This window comes from Microtus ochrogaster, chromosome 5, assembly GCF_000317375.1.
Source record: "Microtus ochrogaster isolate Prairie Vole_2 chromosome 5, MicOch1.0, whole genome shotgun sequence".
NCBI lineage: Eukaryota > Metazoa > Chordata > Mammalia > Rodentia > Cricetidae > Microtus > Microtus ochrogaster.
The window spans coordinates 34,031,744-34,051,122 of record NC_022012.1 but is presented as its reverse complement, the minus strand read 5'-3'; the positions used below and the strand labels follow the sequence as shown (position 1 = coordinate 34,051,122).

General features: G+C 46.7%; 1 protein-coding gene across 1 annotated transcript in view; it reads right to left on the bottom strand.

The window, feature by feature from the left end:
* The window catches only part of Scn3b (sodium voltage-gated channel beta subunit 3), a 23,586-nt gene extending 6,221 nt beyond the window's left edge, over positions 1-17,365 (bottom strand). The window contains exons 1-5 of the mRNA XM_005347132.2: positions 16,979-17,365; positions 16,525-16,604; positions 9,694-9,857; positions 7,307-7,532; positions 3,679-3,817 (exon numbers count right to left, since the gene is read on the bottom strand). Of these exons, the coding sequence (XP_005347189.1) occupies positions 3,679-3,817; positions 7,307-7,532; positions 9,694-9,857; positions 16,525-16,579 (584 nt within the window). The 5' untranslated portion in view covers positions 16,580-16,604; positions 16,979-17,365. The remainder of the gene's footprint in view (positions 1-3,678; positions 3,818-7,306; positions 7,533-9,693; positions 9,858-16,524; positions 16,605-16,978) is intronic.
* Positions 17,366-19,379: the final 2,014 nt, after the last annotated feature.

Genomic DNA, 19,379 nt, shown 5'->3' with positions numbered 1-19,379 from the left:
GTTGTGAGCCACCATGTGGTTGCTGGGAATTGAACTCAGGACCTTTGGAAGAGCAGGCAATGCTCTTAACCGCTGAGCCATCTCTCCAGCCCCTAGAATATTCTTAACTAGGTTGCTTAAAGAGATTTTATGTAGATAATGATACTTTGGGTGTAATAATGATAATATATTTTTCTTCTTTGTAAATCTTATCCTGCTCTTTTTCATATTGGTGATGGTTAGTATTAACCATCAGTTCAAAGCCTAGGAGGCAAGTCTTTGGGCACCCATGTGAGACATTGTGTAGATTACATTACGGATAGATTACATTACTGTGTAGATTACTGTGAAGCATTGTTCAGATTACATTAACTGATACAGGACACCCCATCTTAACTGTGGGTGGTACCATCCCCTAGGCAGGGATCCTGGGCAGTGTAAAAGGGGAAGAACCGAGCTGAACCTTAGCATGTATACATTCACTGCCTTCTGTTCTTGACTTCTCTCTGTGACTTGCCCAGACTGTAATGTGAGCAGATAAACCCTTGGACTCACAAGCTGCTCTTGTCTGAGTGTCTTAGCACAGCTACAGGAGAAGGAGCCCAGCACATTTCTTATTTTACCCGAGGTTTCCAACACAGTATTACCTAGGAGCAGGGAGAGATAGCATCCTTGTCATGTTTCTCATATTATACCTATTTCTTCCGAAGACTCGTGTTAGATGATACTGATGTAGAGTACCCAAGTAGCTGCAGTTTATTTGTTTAAAGAAAATCTGTGTTTAGGTATAGATGTATGCATTCACCCTACTCAGGACATAAGGCTTTCCTGAGCTTAGACGGCATGTCCTGATCAATGACAGCAATGCCTTTAACACACCTACCTTACCTACGATCATAGCTTACTTAGCAACAGTGCCACCTGCTGGCTGGAGGCCGAGGTTCGCAGAGACCTGCTCAGCATCAGGAGGGAGCAGACTGTATTGCTAGTCTCGGAAGACATCAGAATCCAACCTCTGAAGTAATACCTGCTGAACACACACTGCTTTCCCATCATTATAAAGTAAAATACTCTTAGGATGAGCCATCCTTAGTAGAGGACCATGAACATCACGCTTCTGGCTAGGGAAGTCGTTTCTTTCCGGCCTCCTCTCTAACCATATGCGATTCTCCCGCATTTGCTGTCTTCTATAAGGAATCATCTCATTTCCCCTTCCCGCTTCTTCATTATATTCCACTGTTTCTATATCTGTGCCATATTCTATTTAACTTTTTCAAATTCATCTTCTGGTCGCCAGTACATAATCAGTTATTATGTACTGTTATACTGTTAGTTTATTGCCAAATAGTTTTTGGTTTTCTATCACCTCTGGTTGACCTTTCTTAGCAAATTGTTTGCTCTTTGGCTTCAAGGTTTGTTTTTTTTTTAATTTTCTTTTGCAGTAAATATTTTATTTTGTTCATTTTTGTGTGGTGCTGAGAACTGAACCCAGGGCCTCTCACAGACAAGGCTTTCCTCTTGAGCCTCGCCCTGTTCTATTTTAAACAGCTCATTTCTATGCTTTCTTTTCATATCTTCTGTGTCTGGGTCTCCTGGGACTTAATCCTGCTGCTAAACACGTCTTCCTCAGCTCGATTTCTTTCTTCAGTGAGCTATAGGTTGGGAGGAGATTACAAAGGAGAGCTAGGCCCAGTTAGCCTGGGGTACCTTGTGAGGCCTTGGCTGGGAGTGGGCCCCTTTGGAATGTTTTCTTTTTTATTCTCTTATTTCTGTAGCTTTGAATCAAATTTCTCATCTTAGATTTTTCCTCATCATGTGGATAGTGCCTATTTAAATCCCAAATACTGTGACAGCAAGCTTGTCATTACTTCTTTCCAAGAATCTTTTTTGGTTCTTCTTGGAGTCAGACCAGCATAGATAAGCTCCTTGGATTTTCTCAAAGCTGGCTGGCATCTGTCTATCCTTTGTAGCCCCCTGGACATTCTAGCTGTACTGGAGGTTCTTAGTTCCTACTCTGTTTCTTGTGTGAGCCCAATTGGAGGTACATCGTATCCAAGCTTCATACCCTACTGAACCATGCGTATTGTCTTTACAAAAAATTGGTTGTAATTTTATTTCTCTGAGATGATGGGCATCACAAAAATAAGCTAATTTAAACTTCTGATAAAATTTAAATTTATCAAAAATGTAAATTAAAAATAGCCGGTTGTTGGTGGTGCATGTCCTTTTTAGTTCTAGCACTTGGGAGGCAGAAGTAGGCAAATCTCTGTGAGTTCGAGGCCAGCCTGGTCTACAACAGCTAGTTCCAGGATGGCCTCCAAAGCCACAGAGAAACCCTGTCTCAAAAAACAAAATGAAAACAAACAAACAAAAATTCTAGGCAGTAATGGCCTAGGCATTTTAGGTACTGCCTCAGCAGTGTCTGGATGTCTGTGGACTTTTTTTTTTTTTAACATACCTCCATTTTCTTTTCCAAACAATAGGCCAATAGCGTTTCTTAGCCCCTTGTCTTTACAGACTCCAGCAGCCCTCACATGTAGTCAGTCTTGGGTGTGGGTATTTGGTGAAAGTGGGGATTAGATTCCCTGCTTGAGGTATTCACTTGCTATCAACCTTAAAGGAAAGCGCGTGTTTTGTGGCACTCCTTAGCTAATGAGGGGCAGTGCCCAGGTGGGTGGACGTGCTCCAAATGCAGAAAGGAAACAGCTGAATGTGACAGAAAGAGCATAGATATCAAGACTAAAAGGCCCGGGTTCAATTCCCAGCTTCTCCATTCACCGCAGCAATGTGCTTGCCTTCTGTGAGGCAGCCTCAACATTTACCAACTGGTTATGATCACACATAACCTTATGAGACTGCTTTGGCAGCTGCTTGTCTTTTCCATACATAGTGGTTTAAGGTGTAGGCCAAGAGACAGCTGGCCTAAATTCAAATCTTGATTTGTCTCTGTGCTGGCTAGTGTTTCGTCAGCTCAACACAAGCTAGGAAAGGTAACCTCAGTTGAAAAACAAATGCCGCTACCAAACTGGTTTGTGGACAAGCCTGTGGTGCATTTTCTTGATTGATGATTGATGTGGGAAGGCCCAGCTCACTGTGGGTGGTGGCAGCCCTGCGTAGGTGGTCCTGAATAAGCCGTGAGGAGAAGCCGGTAAGAATTTCCTCCATGGCCTCTGCTTTGGTTCCTGCTTCTAGGCTCCTGTTCTAAGCATCTTGAGGATGGACACTGATGTGGAAGTATAAACGAAGTGAACCCTCCCTGCCCCCAGTCCCTTTTTGTTATTTTTATTACTACAGCAATACTAACTAAGACAGTCTATGACTTACAATGGCCTTCCCAGAACCTCTTCTGGGCTTACTATTTTTATCTGTACAATACATATATAATAATGTATTCTTTATGTGTGTGGGACGTTGAGAAATTGTTTCTCTGCGTAATAGCCCTAACTGTCCTGGAACTCTATAGAGCAGGATGGAAACTCTTTGTAGACCATGCTGGCCTTGAACCCACAGAGATCTGCCGCCGTCTGCCTCCCACGTGTTGGGATTAAAGGTGCGCGCCACTACCACCTGGTTCTGGCTCTGGGAGAGTTCTTATTAGTTCTTATTATTGTTAAGAGGAATGTAGACAGGTATGTGAGCTTAACCCCTCCCCAGTGAGAGCACACATTCCGAGTGTGTGAGCTGTCATTCAGTACTTACGCGTTTTCCTGGGCTGCCTCTTCAGCCTTGGAGACCTTTCTGTAGCAGTAGATCATCTCAATGAACAGCCACAAGGTGAGGAAGACCAGGAGGATGTACATCATGATTTCTGAGACCACGGAGGTGAAGTCTTCTCCCGCTACAAGGAGGAGAATGGGGTTCAGAACACATGTGTCCCACAGGACCCAGAGCTGTCGCTGGGCTCACAGATGTACGAAGCCTGTGTTTAAGTCTCAAATAAACGCCAAGTCTAGAGGAGCTTATGAGGATGTCAAAGGGATCCCCATTGCCTGACTCCCTATCAGATTTCTCACTCGACTGTTCAGCTTTTCTAGACATAAGGATGAGGGAAATGAAAGTCAAAAAAGGAACGACAGAATGATTGCGGATACACACACGCACAGTGTTGCATCCATGATATACTATCTACTGTGTAATACTCATTTCTTTTGAGTTTCAGTTTCTTAACCTGTAAAATGAGGATAATACTTCACGGTAGTCTGGATTGTTGCGAATGTTCCATTACTCAGGGTCTTTGAGGGTGATGAACTCAGGGACAGCCCAATTGCAAGGCGCTTACCTCATACCCCGGCACTACGCAACAAACAAACACAGCATCAAAATGGCCCCACTGTCTTGTCAGATGTGAAGCTCCACACAGATATAAGGAACATGCCTTATTCTAGCCACCTCTGACCTCCGAGCCACAGGTAGTAGAGGTGCTGTCCCCAGAGAGAGGGATCACTTAGGGCTACCATCGTCAGTGGTAGAAGCATGTTCTCCATGGGTCTGGAAGGAGAAATGAGGGCCTTCCAGGTTGTGCCAAACCTCAAGAGAAGTGAGTACTGGTGGGTTCAGGAAACTTATGAGGACTCTCCCCAGGTCAGCTCCTGAAGCACATGCATCCTTCCATTTCCCGTTTAAAATCCTCCGGTGCTCTCTCGCACGCCAGGATAAAGCCTGTCTCTAGTGACAGGATATGTACACCTTTTGTGGTCCATCCTTTCTCACGTCCCTTCCATTCATCTTGCTATAACCTCTCTTATGTATTGGTATTCTTGACTATCTGGTTTGATCTCTTGCCTCCTCTATCCTGGGACCACGTCCTGCTTTTCAGCCTCCTGAGAAGGACCCTAGATTCTGCTGAAAGCCCCTCCAGGGGGAACTTCTCCTGGGATCTTGGGTAGCATTGATCCATCCATGCACAGTTTCCCCCAGCCCGTAAGATCACTCCCGGGAGGCACTGTGCTGTGTGCATCCTTTCTACTGACCGCAAGAATGTGTTTTTGAAGTGTGAGCCTGCTTCTCAAATCTAGGTACTTAGACCTTCAGCTCTCTTTCTCCCGTTAGAGCTGGAAGTCATGGGTGAAGCTGGGAGCATACGAGCATGAACATGATCCTCACCTGCCTTTTCTGCAGGGCCTGCTAGGACCTAATGAATATGTGTGATAGGCTTGCCATAAAGTGTGCTATTTCTATTTTGGTGCCAAAGCTCCGAGGTAGTAACAGGAAGGTTCCCTCTGTATTTCTGTCGCCTGTAGGAGAAGAGGCCACAGCTTCCTGTCTTAGAATGAGAACAGAGAGACTAAGCCTGGAAAAAGTCAACAAGGAGAACCAGGCAGATTCCCTGGGGCTCCAGGAGCGGGGCAAACAGACATCTGTCATGTACCTGTGAGTGATCTGAGGGTGGGGAGGGCTGCCAAGGGGTTCCAGAGGCAAAATCCAAACCCAGAGGGAAAGCATCATGGGGTAGGGAGGGCGGCAGAAAGAAAGATACAGTTGGGGGGTTGACTTGATAGTGGAAAAATGTGGATGTTGGTCCCCGTTCTCATGGCGCTTCATGCCCCTAAGCAAGCCCTTTGCTCCTCAGAGCACTCCCGCCACACCTGTAGTCTTCATGTGCCCGAGGGGGCCATAGGAACACAGATCACCGCTCCTGAAGTCATACCCACAAGGGCGCCTGCATTAAATACTATGCAAACTCCTTCCCAGCCCTACCGCCTGTATGGCTCTGTTGTTCTAGTTATGAATTTGTTTTTTCCCCTCTGTTCTTACCTGAGGATTGCTCTGGTGACAAACAGGCAGGCTAGCACAGTGGTGCCACACTTTCTCATGGGCTGTGTCTCCACATCTCTGGAGGCCAGAGCCAGAAAGAGCAGGAGATAGAGGCCCACAGGCACCTGCCGGTGAGCCAGCAGGCACCAGTCAACAGTTCCTGGGGTGAACACAAGATGGCACCAGGCTCCCTTCCCCCGGGAGGAAAGATTGCATAAACAAATGAGGGTAATGGAACTTTGAACAGATTTTTACCTCAGAGAGCTTCCTGTTCAGTCCCCCTGTTTCCTCACCAGAGGACACAAGCACTGAGAGTGGATGAGCAAGTTTTCATTCAGGTGCCCTGAACCTGCTACAAGTTCAGAACCAGACCTCCCTTCTGCTAGAGTTAGTTACAGTGTCTCATTGTCATTCACCCTCAAGACCCAGCAACTGTCACTGCCTCAATTTTGTAACAATGATACCTTTTATTTTCAAGCTGGCCAGTGGCCTGAAGGCTGTGATTCCTCCACTCCCTTGCTTAGGGCACGCTCTTTCTACACCTGTCTTCTCTCTCCACAGCCTGCACCACCACCTGCTCACGAGCTTGTATCTTAGCGCAGTGATAAGAACATGCTGGAAATATTACTGTGTGAGAGGTTCTGAAAATGGCATAGCGGCCTAGCCCTGGTGAGGAAACACGAAAGGAGGTGCAGGGTTCACATTCTGCCCTGGGAAGGAGTGTTTGCCAGGGCTGTGAGCCACAGTTCTTTGAGTCTCCTGATAGTGGCGGAGGAGCATTTTGTGCAATTCCCCCACGATTCTGGACTCATTCACAGGAATGCAATATACAAGTTAGGTTATTGACAGAATTTTCCACCTGCCACCAACAAATGCAAAGAGTCTGTTGACTTTAAAGACTAGAGAGCTAGCAACTTGTTCCCACTCCTAGCTGAAGGCAGACACCTGTAGAGAGAGATACTGTAGATGGGGAAGGACCAGCAAGATGGATCGTCAGGTAAAGGGGCCTGCCACCAAGCCTGATGAACTGAGTTCAATGCTATTACCACATAGTAGGAGGACAGAATCAGCTCCCATGAGCGGTCCCCTGAACTCCTCATGCACCATGGCACATGTGTGTGCGTGCAGAAAGGCAGACATACAGACAGACACAGAGAGAGAGGAAAGAGAGAGAGAGCACAAATATATGGAAATTTAAAAATTTAAGACTCTGAGGAGACTTGAGGCTCACTAAATTTTGAAAGCGATTTGTTTGGAGATATATGTGGCTCGCAATAGAAGAGATGATGTTTACATATAAATTAGGGACTCAACACTGGCCAGAGAAAAAGGCATGCCTGAATTGTTAGCTGGAGGCCTTGTGGAGGCTGTCCTTTTCCTCTAGGGAACCAGGGAAGTTATCCTAATATCTTGTTTTAGCCTGTCTGCTCTGAGGGAAGCCACAGCAAGGGCTTCTGACGAGGCAGGCTGTAGGAAGTGGGCCCTACAAGGAAGGCAGATCTGTATATCATATGTGTGGAAAGCCACTGTCCTCCACCCCAACCCCTGAAGAGACTCTGGACCCCAGTCTTACCCTCTTCAGTGACTCTCAAGGGTATTAGTCTTGTGGTCTTCACGAAGGGCCTGTGTGCCTCAAATTCAAACTCCCTGGACACGTTGCATGTGTAGAGGCCAGAGTCGTTCAGCGTGACATTGAGCACAGTGATGGACACGTCCTGAAGGTCTTTGCTCCCGTTCCACTGCAAGCGACCTTGGAAGGGGCTCTCCACCTCCTGGTGGCCATTGCGATACTCGTATATCTGCAGAGAGAGGAGCGGAAGCAGATGGTGGCAAAAGACAGGGAGGAAGGAAGAGCAGGGGTTTCCATGGGCAGGAAAAGTAAGGGACAAGGTTACCAGAAGACCCAGAGCATGGGGTGGGGGTGGGATAAAAGGGCACAGAGGAAGCCGAGGGGGAGAGAGAAGACGGGAAAGCAGTAGAGGCAGACAGATGTCTGGACATGTGGACATGGTGAGGGGAGAGGCAGCATGGAGTAGTCAGAAAGAATCCTGGGTGAACAAAAAGGAGCACAGTGGAGAAGAAAGGAGGGTGGCTGATCCGTGAAGGAGACTAGTAACAGGAAAAGGAAATGATGGAGACAGAAAGGGCGTAAGGAAGGACAGTGAGCGAGGTCATGAGGCGGCTATGGATGGAGAGGATATAGAGATCAACAAAGCAGCTGTGAGCAGGGGTGATACCTGACAGCCCTGAGCTTAATGCCTGACTCTCTGACCTGGCATCCATCATGGTGGTTGTGGCCAGGACACATACGGGAATCCAGAATGTGGAAGGAAGGCCAGTGAGCAGAGAACTCAACAACAGAGAGACGCATAGAGCTTTTGCTTTGGGCCGAAATAGAACCAAAGTCAGCTCTTTCCAACTTCTTTCTCAGATACTTCCACTCTGACACGACACTTTTCCCATCTAGGCTCCACTAAGCGTGGGTGTGGACTAGAATTCACACTCATGTTCATAGACATTAACATTTAGTGCCTCAAAAACAAAAACAAAAAAACCATTTAGTGCCTCAGCTGCATCTTGTGGTCTGGGACAGGTATACCAGCAGCAAATGCAGCTAGCCTGTGATAAGGCCTGAAGCCCATGGGCCGGTCCTTTCAATCCCCAGCCAAGACCCCCGGCTTCCTAGAACTGGGCACTAAATCTGAGTATTCCTTCCCTGGTGTATGACTCAAGCTTAAGTTAGACTCTAAAGAGTCGCTGCTGGTCCTTGCCTTGGCACCAACCTAGATTCAAATACCACATACTACCTAGAATCAGAAATGAATCCACTTGCGGGGGCGGGGGGAGAGAATGAGCAAGTGAAGGTCACTGTTACCATGTTGTTGTCTCCAATAGGTGAAGAGACCCAGGAGAGCAAGGGAGAGCTCCAGAGAGAGCCTTGGGTCTGCTGTCAGACCACCATATACAGATCTAAACTTGTGTGTGTTCAAATCTAAACTCCGTTACTAAGTTAACGTTATTCTTTTGCTCGTCACTTTCCCCAACGAACACACCATATTTCAAGGACATTTAAAATGAATTAGAAATCAGAGCTCGCGTGTCCTGCCTGGTAACAACCCCATCATGAAGCTTTTGTTTTTATTCCCACTTAAAAGGACAAAATAATTGGAGGTATCAAGAGATTGACTATGTCTAAGGGTATGGAGCCGAATAGCCTGAAGAAAAGAATCAAAGCCAGGGCAGCCTGATTCCAGAGTCAGTGAAAGTATGGACACTGATTTAAATGAACCACAACCCCTTGAGCGCTGTCTCAAACTAGAACTGACATTGACCCTGACCCTGGCACAGAGTCTGGAGGGCTTCTTACCCTGCCAGGAGTGAAATCCTTGGTGTATAGCCCATTGAGGTTTACGGTTCCTCTTGGGGAGAATGGCAGCATGACCACCCGGGGTACAGCGCGTGTCAAGAACTGACTAAACAATTGACCCACAGAGGTGGCTCTCTTGGGCATATCAGTTCATACAAGGTCTGGTCCATCTCAGTTGCTCCTACTTCACTGGGACTGTGATAGTTGGAAGAGCTACCCATGCTACTTCACATAAAGTTACCTTGCTTGCTTTCTTTCAACTTCATTAAGTCCATTTCAGAGGACTGCATGAAAGATGAACACACCTGTAAGAGGTCTACTAGGGTGCCTAGCCCACACAGCCTCTATCAACACATTTACCTCTTTGTACCCCCTTCTCCTGCTTGTAACTAGGATTGCTTACAGCTGGCCGAGTGCCTGCTTTGCAAAGACCCTGGGCTACTCTAAGGCTGTCAGTTATCTGCTGAGGTGATGTCAGTGCTCAGGAGAGGAGGGAATGTCAGGTCAAGGCATCATCTCCCAGACTGCCGGGAGCCAGGCATACAACAGCATAGACCAGCAAATGAAAGACCAGAGGCAGCAGTCTGACATACAAGGAAATCTTTACCGCCCTCAGGCCTGTAGAACCATTCCACCACAGTGGTGGCCTCCACCTCCTCCCTCTTCATGCAGGAGATGCAACGCAGCTTCATGAGTTTGCCCTGCACGGCTTCCGTCTCCGAGGGTACTTCCACACACACAGGGAAGCAGACTCTGACTGGAGAGAGGATGGGTGACAAGAAGGGGACAATCAGAGTGGGCATGGGGGAATGAGGAGGGAGGGAGGAAAGACAGAGAAGAAAGAATCATGAGACACGCTTGAAAATAACAAGATCCACGTGTGCATCTGTTGCTGGGGCTCCTTGAGTGCGCATGAGCAGAATGGGTCTCGATTAAGATGGTGCAGAGATGGATCTTGACTGGAAGGTTTTGGAAGCCATGAAGATGCAGGACAGGATGGACTTGAGTCTAACCTCAAAGCCTTGGAGTCTAGGAGGAGACAGACCATGCTACCATCCGTCAACTGTCCATCCACTTGACCATTCATCCAGCAGTCATGAAAATCCATTTTTTTTTTGGTCGAGTCTGATGCTAAATTAGAGACTCAAGAAAGAACAAAACACTAGCCATGCTCTCCATGCATCTGTAACCTAGCAAAGAATACATTTCGTGTGGTGATTCAACCCGAACACACAAGAGGTCATGTTGGTAATGTGCCCGGGTCCACGAGGGGCGATTAGTTACTTGTGCTTGGACTGAGGAGAAGAGGAGAGAGGACTGGTGGGCCATGAAATAGAAAGGTAGGACCCACGCTGAAAAGACCTGCATGCACTTTGTGGTGTAATATATTGAGGACTCTAATGTCAAGCGGAGAGGGAATCTGAGTTTGGGGACCCATGAAAAATGGTGCAGCATCAGTATAAATATGGCGAATGGACCACTTAGTCTGGAGCAAAGCTCTGTGCAGAGTAGAGAGACAGAATTCAAATTCCGGAGGAGTCAGATGATCAAACATCACCTTGTACACCACATGGAGGTTTGGACTTTTGGTTCCCGCCCTCTAGAAACTCCAAGTCCAAAGAAAAAAGGTGACTATGTCAGATTGCAAATTCAGAACTAATCAAAATCGGGACACAGATGCCAGAACAAGTGTGGGATGCATTAGCACAGTGTGCAGAGGGAAGTAGGGGGAGTTCTGTAGTGTTCAGAACAAACCCAGATGCTGCGATCCGTTCATCATTTCACGTTCAACAAAAGGGGGCCGTTCATGCGTGCACACCCAAAGGTGGTCAGGAAAGCCCATCAGCAAGACCAGGTAAGAGTCAAATGTGGGAACATGGGGTGCTGAACTTGGACACGGGACAGGTTTGTCTTCAAACATTTCGGGCTGACAAATGGAAAAGAAAGAGTCAAATTTAAAAGTTTTAAACATCAATTTAGTGCGGTGAATTTGTTTTCCTTCTGGTGTTTTGAGACAGTGTCTTACTGTGTTGCCCAGGCTAGCCTTGAACTCACAATCCTCTTGCTTCAGTCTTCCCGGTGAGATTATAGGCATGTGGTGTCAAATCTAACTTTAAACAAATCCCTCTTAGTTAGCCAGGATTTGCTGCAGGTGTGAGGTCAGTATGGGCTACTGAGTACGACCCTGTATCCACTAAATCAATAGCAAATATTGGTTTGGAGCTGTGGCTCAGGTGGTAGAGTGCTTGCCTAACATGCACGAAGCTCCAAGATTGAATAAATCGGGTGGAGCGGAACATGCTTGCAGTTCCAGCCCTCAGGATACTGAGGTAGGAGGATCAGAAATTCAGGGACTTCCTAGCTACTTACTGCATTTGAGGCCAGCCTAAGTTACAGGAGACTTTGTCTCAAAAAACAACTTAAAAATAAAATATATTGTCAGATGCTGCAGCTGTTCATAAACACTATTTGGTAAAGGATTTTATACCTAGGAATTGGGGATCCTCTGGTACCCTGTCCATGAATTAATGACAAGCATAGGCTCTGCAAGGCGGAACAAAACACAATGATATTTCAAAATTTGCTCAATGTCATATTTCATTTTAAACATGGGATTTAGAACCTGTTGGCACTATAATTAAAGTTTTAAAAATGTTCTAAATGAAAAAAAAAAGAATTGGCTTTGAAACAAACCCTCAAGGGAAGGGGGCTAGCCTCATCCTGTAGTCTGCAGAAGATCGTTTTCATTGTTTTAATGGAGAAAGGTCCATATCTTGGGGAAAATTATTAGAAACATGTTGGGCATGTGGTAAACTTATAGTCTTCATCACAGACTCGCTTTCAAAGCAACTGAAAAGCATTACTGTACAAAAGTGTATGCAGCAAGAACTCCATGTAACATAGATTCGCATATTCGGTGAGGGGTGCCAGAGATAAACCAGACCAATATGGACAGTCTCAAAGGCATGAAAGGGAAAAGTCCCAAGGAATGCACCGTTAACAGCAGTAGAAGCAGGGTGAGAGTGGTGTTTGGAAATTTAAGGACTGTGTTTGAATCACTGCCTAACTTCTCTGAGACTCAGTTTATTCAATATTTTTTTTTAAAAAAAATAAAACACCCAGTAGATAGGTCATGAGAATCCTATGAGTTAATTTACACAATTGTGTCCTGAATCAATATCATTAATAATGGTATTTATCTCCATTTATTTGGTGAATGTATTGAGTACCCACTGTGCAGCCAATATGGTACCAAGAACCAAACAAACCCATCCCAGCTCCCTTGGAGCCTGAATCTCAATGGGGTGGTACAAGTAGGTTACAAAACAAATTAAAGCAGCAGAGGAGGGAGAGAGGATGAGGGGAGGTGGGGAGGAAGGGAAGGGAAGGTGAGGAGAGGAAGAACATATTATCAGGACTGGCCTCACTGAGAATGGATCACTGGCATTGGGAAGCTGCTGAAGAGAAAAAAAAAAGAAGCCACAGTCTGTGTGAGGTGATGACAAACAAGAGGGTTCAAATGAGTGTGCCTGTCATATTGAAGGAACAGCAAAGCCCGGGGTAAAAAACCAGCGAGCAGTGAGATCAGAGACAGGTAAGGGAAGGGGAGGGTCCCCTCTCGCCAGGTCTTATAGGACACAGAGCTTTGACTTTTGCACAGCATGAACTAGGGAACCTTGAAGGCTCTGAGCTGAATAATATGATTTCTACTATGTTGCATGGTCAGTGTGCCAAGGGGAGAATAAATTGACAGGGGAAGTGGATTCAATGGTAAAAGCAGAATGATTAAGAGGTTGGTACAGGGCCTGGCAAGATGGAGCAGCCGATAAAGCCACTTGCAGCCAAGGTGAACAAACTGGAGTTCAACCTCTGTGCCCCACGTGATAAGGGAAAAGAACTGATTTACATAAGTTATCTTCTACCTCTCCACACGTGCACAGTGGCATGTGCTTCCCCAACACAAGAAATAAATCCAATAAAATCTTAGGCAGCCAAAGAGATGGCTCAATGGTTAAGAGTTCCTGTTGTTCTTGTAGAGGACCTGAATTTGGTTCCCAGTGCCCATGTCAGGTACTTTATAACCATCTGTAACTTGAATTCCAGGGGATGTGATACCCGCCTCTTGCCTCTAGGGCAGTTCCAAACATGTACATATACCTCCACATCAAAACACACACACACACACACACAGACACACACACACACACGAAATGATTTTTAAAGAAAAATTTTAAAAAGCTGTACAGTGGTGAAACTGGGCAGTTCTTTTGCCTAGGTGATAGCAGAGCTAGCTTACACAATGTTGCATAACAGAATTGGGGGCTGTGCTCTCAGGAACACATAGCTGGATTGCAGAGGAGGACTGCAGGCATTCATTTGTAATGAGGGAGGAAGCACCCTGCACAGTCAGAGTGTTGGGTGTCGGTGGCAGTGCATGGGGTGTGGCTGCCTCCTTTAGAGGGCCCTTGGAGGGAAGACCCATTGTGAACCTTCTCCTGGCCAAGTCCAGTTTTTAGGCAAGACAACTCTGCTCCTGCAGTCCCAGACAGCACATTACAAAATGGCCACAAAATTCTCTCACCTCATTTGCTTGCACCTTGCAATGGGACCTCCTGCTCCTTCCATCAACAGGGAAGTCAGTTTCTCCACCATGCCACTGCCTTGTTTCCTGTGAGATTATCTAAGTACCCTCAGAAGGTGGAACACATGGAAGAGGCCAACCACATCACTGGCTATATATCATAATCTCTTGGAATGTTCTGGACTGCATCATTGACCTTGGAATGCAGCTTCATATGAATACAATAATAATGAAGACAATCATGAAAAAAGTGACAAATTAAGAATGACAGATAACAAAAAAAACCACCTAAAAAAAAAACCTTTCTCTGTTCCTTCCAGATCTTTCTCTTCTTTGCCCTTCCTGAACTTTCCCTAGACTGCTTCCTCTACAGTAAGATAATGAAGGCTTTAATTATAATGTAAATAATGTTCAAGGGGGGGCACGAATAAAGTTATTTTTAGACCTTAACATCCTGAAATGATTTGGTCTATCAGATTAGCAGAGCCTTGAAGGAATGAGATTCAGGAAGGGCTGCCAAGAGAAGAAAACTCCCCCAATACAGGGGACCCTTGGGGGAGCAAAAGTATAGAAGGCACTGGGAGCTAAAAGATGGATGAAGTCCTAGGAAAAGGGGGTGGCGTTGGGGGATGTGAGGAAGGCTTAGAGAAGAAATACCAGGACCAGTGTCCAGTTGACAATTGCACACAGCATCACATGCGTCTACAAGGAAGACAGAGATCGATCAGGAAGACAGCAGCTCTCTAGCAAGCCCTCTGTCCTTTATGAACTCACATTCTCATGCCCTAAAGTGGAAATAGCTCACATGTTGCCCCTACATAACGCGGTGATCAAAAGGCCTAATGGATACAAGAATTATTTGCAAATAAAGGAAAACTGTACTTGTGAGTGAGGCTCTTCCCCCACACAAACAACCGAGCATTCTGAAACCCTTTTGGCTGAACCAATGTTTATGCCACAGAATCTTGGAGGGAGCAAGGATAAATGTAACCTGTCCTGTTAGTTATCCCCAAGATTTTTGAGGGAGTAGGGAAGACAGGCCCTCTGAAAGTTCTAGTAATATTCTATAAATATTCCCTTCTGATTGACTTGTGAGCTGAAAGGGGCATTAGATATGATCGGTGACAGCTCCCAGACTTCACATTTATCAGGCATTCTGGGGATGTCACCAAATAAAAATGAAGAAGTAGGACCGGTAGAACTGAGAAGCAAACCAGAGCTTTGTGGTTCCTAGCCCCAGACTGCTGAGGCTGCAGCATTTCCCCAACCTCCAGCCCACTGGAAGTGGGGAGGGAACTTACAGATTTAGAGTTTGGAAAAAATTCTCTACCGACCTCTTTCAAGCCCTCTCTACAACTTGAACCTTACCCACCCCTTTCCTTATCCAGTCAGACTAACTAACCCCTCCCAAGCCTCACAGCCCTAGCATTTCCCTGGAGCAAATAGCAGCCTTGATCTTCAAGACAGGTGAGCTCACTAGCAGTGCATTATGTCAGTTTCATCTCCAAGTAGACTGTGGTCTACAGGGAATGGGCTGCAGTGAGTCTGCCCCTGGGGTTGGTGTTATTTTCTTCCTTTTCCGTCCTATTCTTGTTTCGTTAGGCATTTTGTTCAACAGGAAACCGGGCGCTTCCTCTGGTCACATGCAAAATCCAAATAATGCATGCAACTACATTTTGTATCCAAGGCTTGACAACGTGGTGTGAAGGCAAAGAGGCATGCCTGCCACTGCCCAGGCAAAGGGGGAGCCGAGCCCAGTGCAAGAACACAATCCCACAAGCCTACTTTCTGTAACAGAGATGGACACAGTTCATTATGGTTTTTTTTTTTTTTTCGTATTTGAGCTTGGAGGAAGGTAGCTAAACTGATTTATGAACTGAAGAGCACCTATACTTGATATGAGGGCTGGGTCAGAGACATGAAAGCAAAGATGCCAGAAATATCTCTCTCTCTCTCTCTCTCTCTCTCTCTCTCTCTCTCTCTCACACACACACACACACACACACACACACACACACACACACTGCTGAGTCTCACTAGTCCATTTAGATACTCATACTAATATGCTCAGATACATGCTAGTGCATATAATTATAAACAGGGACATATATTTACATCCAGTAAAATACTGCGTGTATCACAGTGTTTTATCAGCACCTAGATGCCCAGTTCCCTCAGGACTCATTCAGGTGCCCTGTTGTAAGCTATACTTGAGGCTATTCAGCTAACCAAATACCACAGCACCTCAGCTCCAGATGTTCCCATAAACTAAATGCACTTCACATCTGTCTATCAATGCACACCAACCAATGACTGGAGCCACTCACTCTCTCACCCATTCCTTGTTAAAATTTAACAGATGGGTCATCTACAGTCTTTTCTCTCTAAAATTCATGCATCCAGTTTTTGTGCTTTATATTTTGTTTTTCAAGTAGAAAGAAATGCTCCCCCAACCCACAGAGATGTTCAGGACTGAGTCTCCACTGAGTAATGCAATGTAAACACAAGCGAGAATTTTCAAATAATGGATTAGGATACACTCCTTTCAGCAGAGGGGTAAGCTAGGGGAGGACATAGGGATAATTAGGAAAGGAGTGAGGCTGGAAGAAGCACCAAAGAAGGTGGGGGGGGGGGATACCAAGCCACAGGGCAGTGGGGGAAGTGCCTTTGCAACCTCTAATGCCAGCCTTCTGGGAGCACATGTGGACACCCATGTCTGGCAGACATACACAGAAGGAAGCCAAGCAAGCTCCTTTTTGTCACCAGTGACATCAATTAAGTGTTATTATTGTTATCGTGATGCCTGTTACCTGCATATTGCAGGGCAGGGTGCTGTACTTACCCCAGTAGACGAGCATGAGGGATGCTAGGGGAAGCAATCTGTTGAAGGCAGGCATCTTTTTCTTTAAGTGGTTTCTGGAGCTAAACAGAGAGAATCTCTGTCAAAGACTGCGCCCTCTGATTCTTTCGAGGAAACCCTTAGGGATCAGCTGCCCCTAAGGGAGCGACCTTCTGAGTGGGAGGAGGAAGAAAGGTCATGCGCCCTGTCTGGGGGGGTCTGCGGAATCCCGTGCTGAGTGTGGGTGTCAGCTCAGGCCACCTCGTGCTCTCTCGCAGGAGCGAGTCCCCGGGCTTGGCTCAGCACCACGGACAGTAGCCTCCCCGCCCACCCCGATCTTGGAATTCCAATCTCTCCCCAGCTTCTAGCTTTTGCCACCAAAGCAAAGTGGGCTAGGAAGGGAAGCGCACAGCCGGCGCGGGGATGCTGGGCTGTCGAAGGAGTCAAGTCGATTCACCTTTCCCCACCCCTGGGGACAGCGACACTCCGACTTAGATCCTCCGAGACTCAGGAGCTCAGGCAGGCTTCTCGGGCTGGGTGTGTCCCCACTCCAGTCGTCGTCTGGGCTACAGAATTTGTTCCACCTCAGTCTTGTACACAGGGGCCCGGGCTCCCTGGCGGTCCTCCGGGGGCTGGAAAAGAGGCGGGAGCTCCCGTAGGGTTGGTGATCTCAGAGGTGGTAGAAGGAAGGAACCCCTTCCGTGGAGCGCGCCCCTGGATCCTGTGGATCCCCGACGCTGGGTGATTGGGTGATCAAGCCGCCCCTCTCCAGGGCCGCCCCCTTGCCGAGTGTGTTGCCAGCCTTGACATGCGCAGGCCGTTCTTCGCCGGTCGCTACGGACCCTCCCCCTTGAACACACATTTCCCTCCCCTAAATCGGCGTGCCCCTCCCAGGGCTGGCGCGCTGAGAAGAGGGGGCGGAGCCCGGCTCAGAGCAAACACCTCCTGCCGAGGTGGCTTCTTGTCTGGCTAGCTAACCGTCACTCAGGACTGCTACTGTCCGGGCTACTCTCTGGTTTATGGACACACAGTTACCTACTAATTCGCTCCCTCCAGGCAACCCTACTCTCGCTGCCTCCTGAGTATGCTTGCCTACAGCTCTGGGAAAGGGAGGAACACATCTCCTTGAAGCAATGATGTCATCTATAATGTTCCCAGTGTTAAGCTGGCTCTCGCTGGCTTCTTTTCGCCCTCCACCCCATCTCCTCCGGTCCTGTCTGCCTAGCCTTTGTCTTGCCTTGAGTAATGGGTTCCCAACACAAAGGGCACAGCAAGACAATTTCTGCTTATGGCAAGTGGAGTAGGGTGTGGCACACCTGTTCCCACCTCACGGGTCAGCCTGGATCCAAATGCAGGCTTGAGAGAAGCTTTGGGGTGGGGATAAAGAAGGACAGTTTTCCGCTTCCTAGGTTCTTTGCGGTTCCCCTCTCCCGGACCCCGCCCCGTAACCATTTGTAAAAGGCAGATAGATGGTGTTGAGGCGTTTTCCAACTCTTAGCCACTCCCTACTCCTAGCAGCTGCTCAACATCCCCGCCCTATTTCTGGAAGGGAAACCTGAACCTTTACACTCAGTTCTAAACTCGAGTTGATTTAACGGATTAGGCATGCCTGGAATGGAAGGGTAAGCATGGCCCCAGCCATGGTTCCCTTCTCTTCTCCTGCTCTCTTGCTGAAAGGGGGGACTTAATACTGATATTTCAAAAAGGAATCCAGAGTAACAGCTAACTGTAAATGAACTGTACACAGGAAATGCTCTATACTAAGATGTCACACATGGAGACACAGAAGATCCCCAATCAAGTTTCTTTCTTTTTTTTTTTTTTTCATTTTGTTTTTTCGAGACAGGGTTTCACTGTAGTTTTCGATCTTGTCCTGGAACTAGCTCTTGTAGACCAGGCTGGCATCGAACTCACAAAGATCCGCCTGCCTCTCCCAATCAGGTTTCTTGCTGGGCACAGAGCTATAGGGTCACAAACGCCATCTTGTGTTGAGTATCAGCTCTTGAGGTCCTCAAAATTGACATTAGCAACGTTTTTTTTTTTTTCTTTTTTCTTTTCCACCTTGTGAATCAGTGAGAAACATTCCTGATAAGTGTGCTTGGATTTTCTTGTTGTGACAGCTGACTCTTCACAATTTAACCCCTTCTGGTGTTTAAGGAACTTCTCTCGACTCATATGAATTCTGTACTCCTTCCTCCCCAAACTTCGTCAAATGCTCTTAATACATTTTCCTTAATAAGGGAATTATTTCCTCCATCTTCTTGTTTGGGACTAAGCTTCCTTAGCGCACACAATTTTCTAGTCAGTTCCAACCTTAGGCCACCCTGGCCGCTTTCCTTTAGGATTTTTGATTCATCAGCATGATCCTTTAGTGACATCATGAATAGGAAGGAGCTGGTGTTTTCTGTGTGGTCTGAGAAGAACAAGTGCTGTGGAATTAGCACACAATCGCTTAGGAGGGACATTTTATTAAAATACATCTGTACAGCTCATACATCATAATATTAGTACATTCAGTTGAAACCTGAAGGATTTGTCCCCGGACTTGTTGCAGAGTCATTTTGTACTTGTGCATAGAATTTGGAAAATTTCGTTATGAAACTTAGCAATTACTGTTAAAATTTATTAGTTCCAGGCATTGAATTCTGTCAATAGTGTTATTGAATTTCAGTTCAGCCGTGAAATATCTCTTCCTGCCTAGGTTTGATTTCATCTGCCGTCATGAAAATCACTTACTCTGAACCCTGCAGAAGAGGGGGAGGAGGGATTGTAACAGCCAGTGGGTAGAGGACACCATGGGAACATGGCCCCTGGAATCTCAACTAAGCAGGGCTCCCAGGGGCTCCCAGAGACTGAAG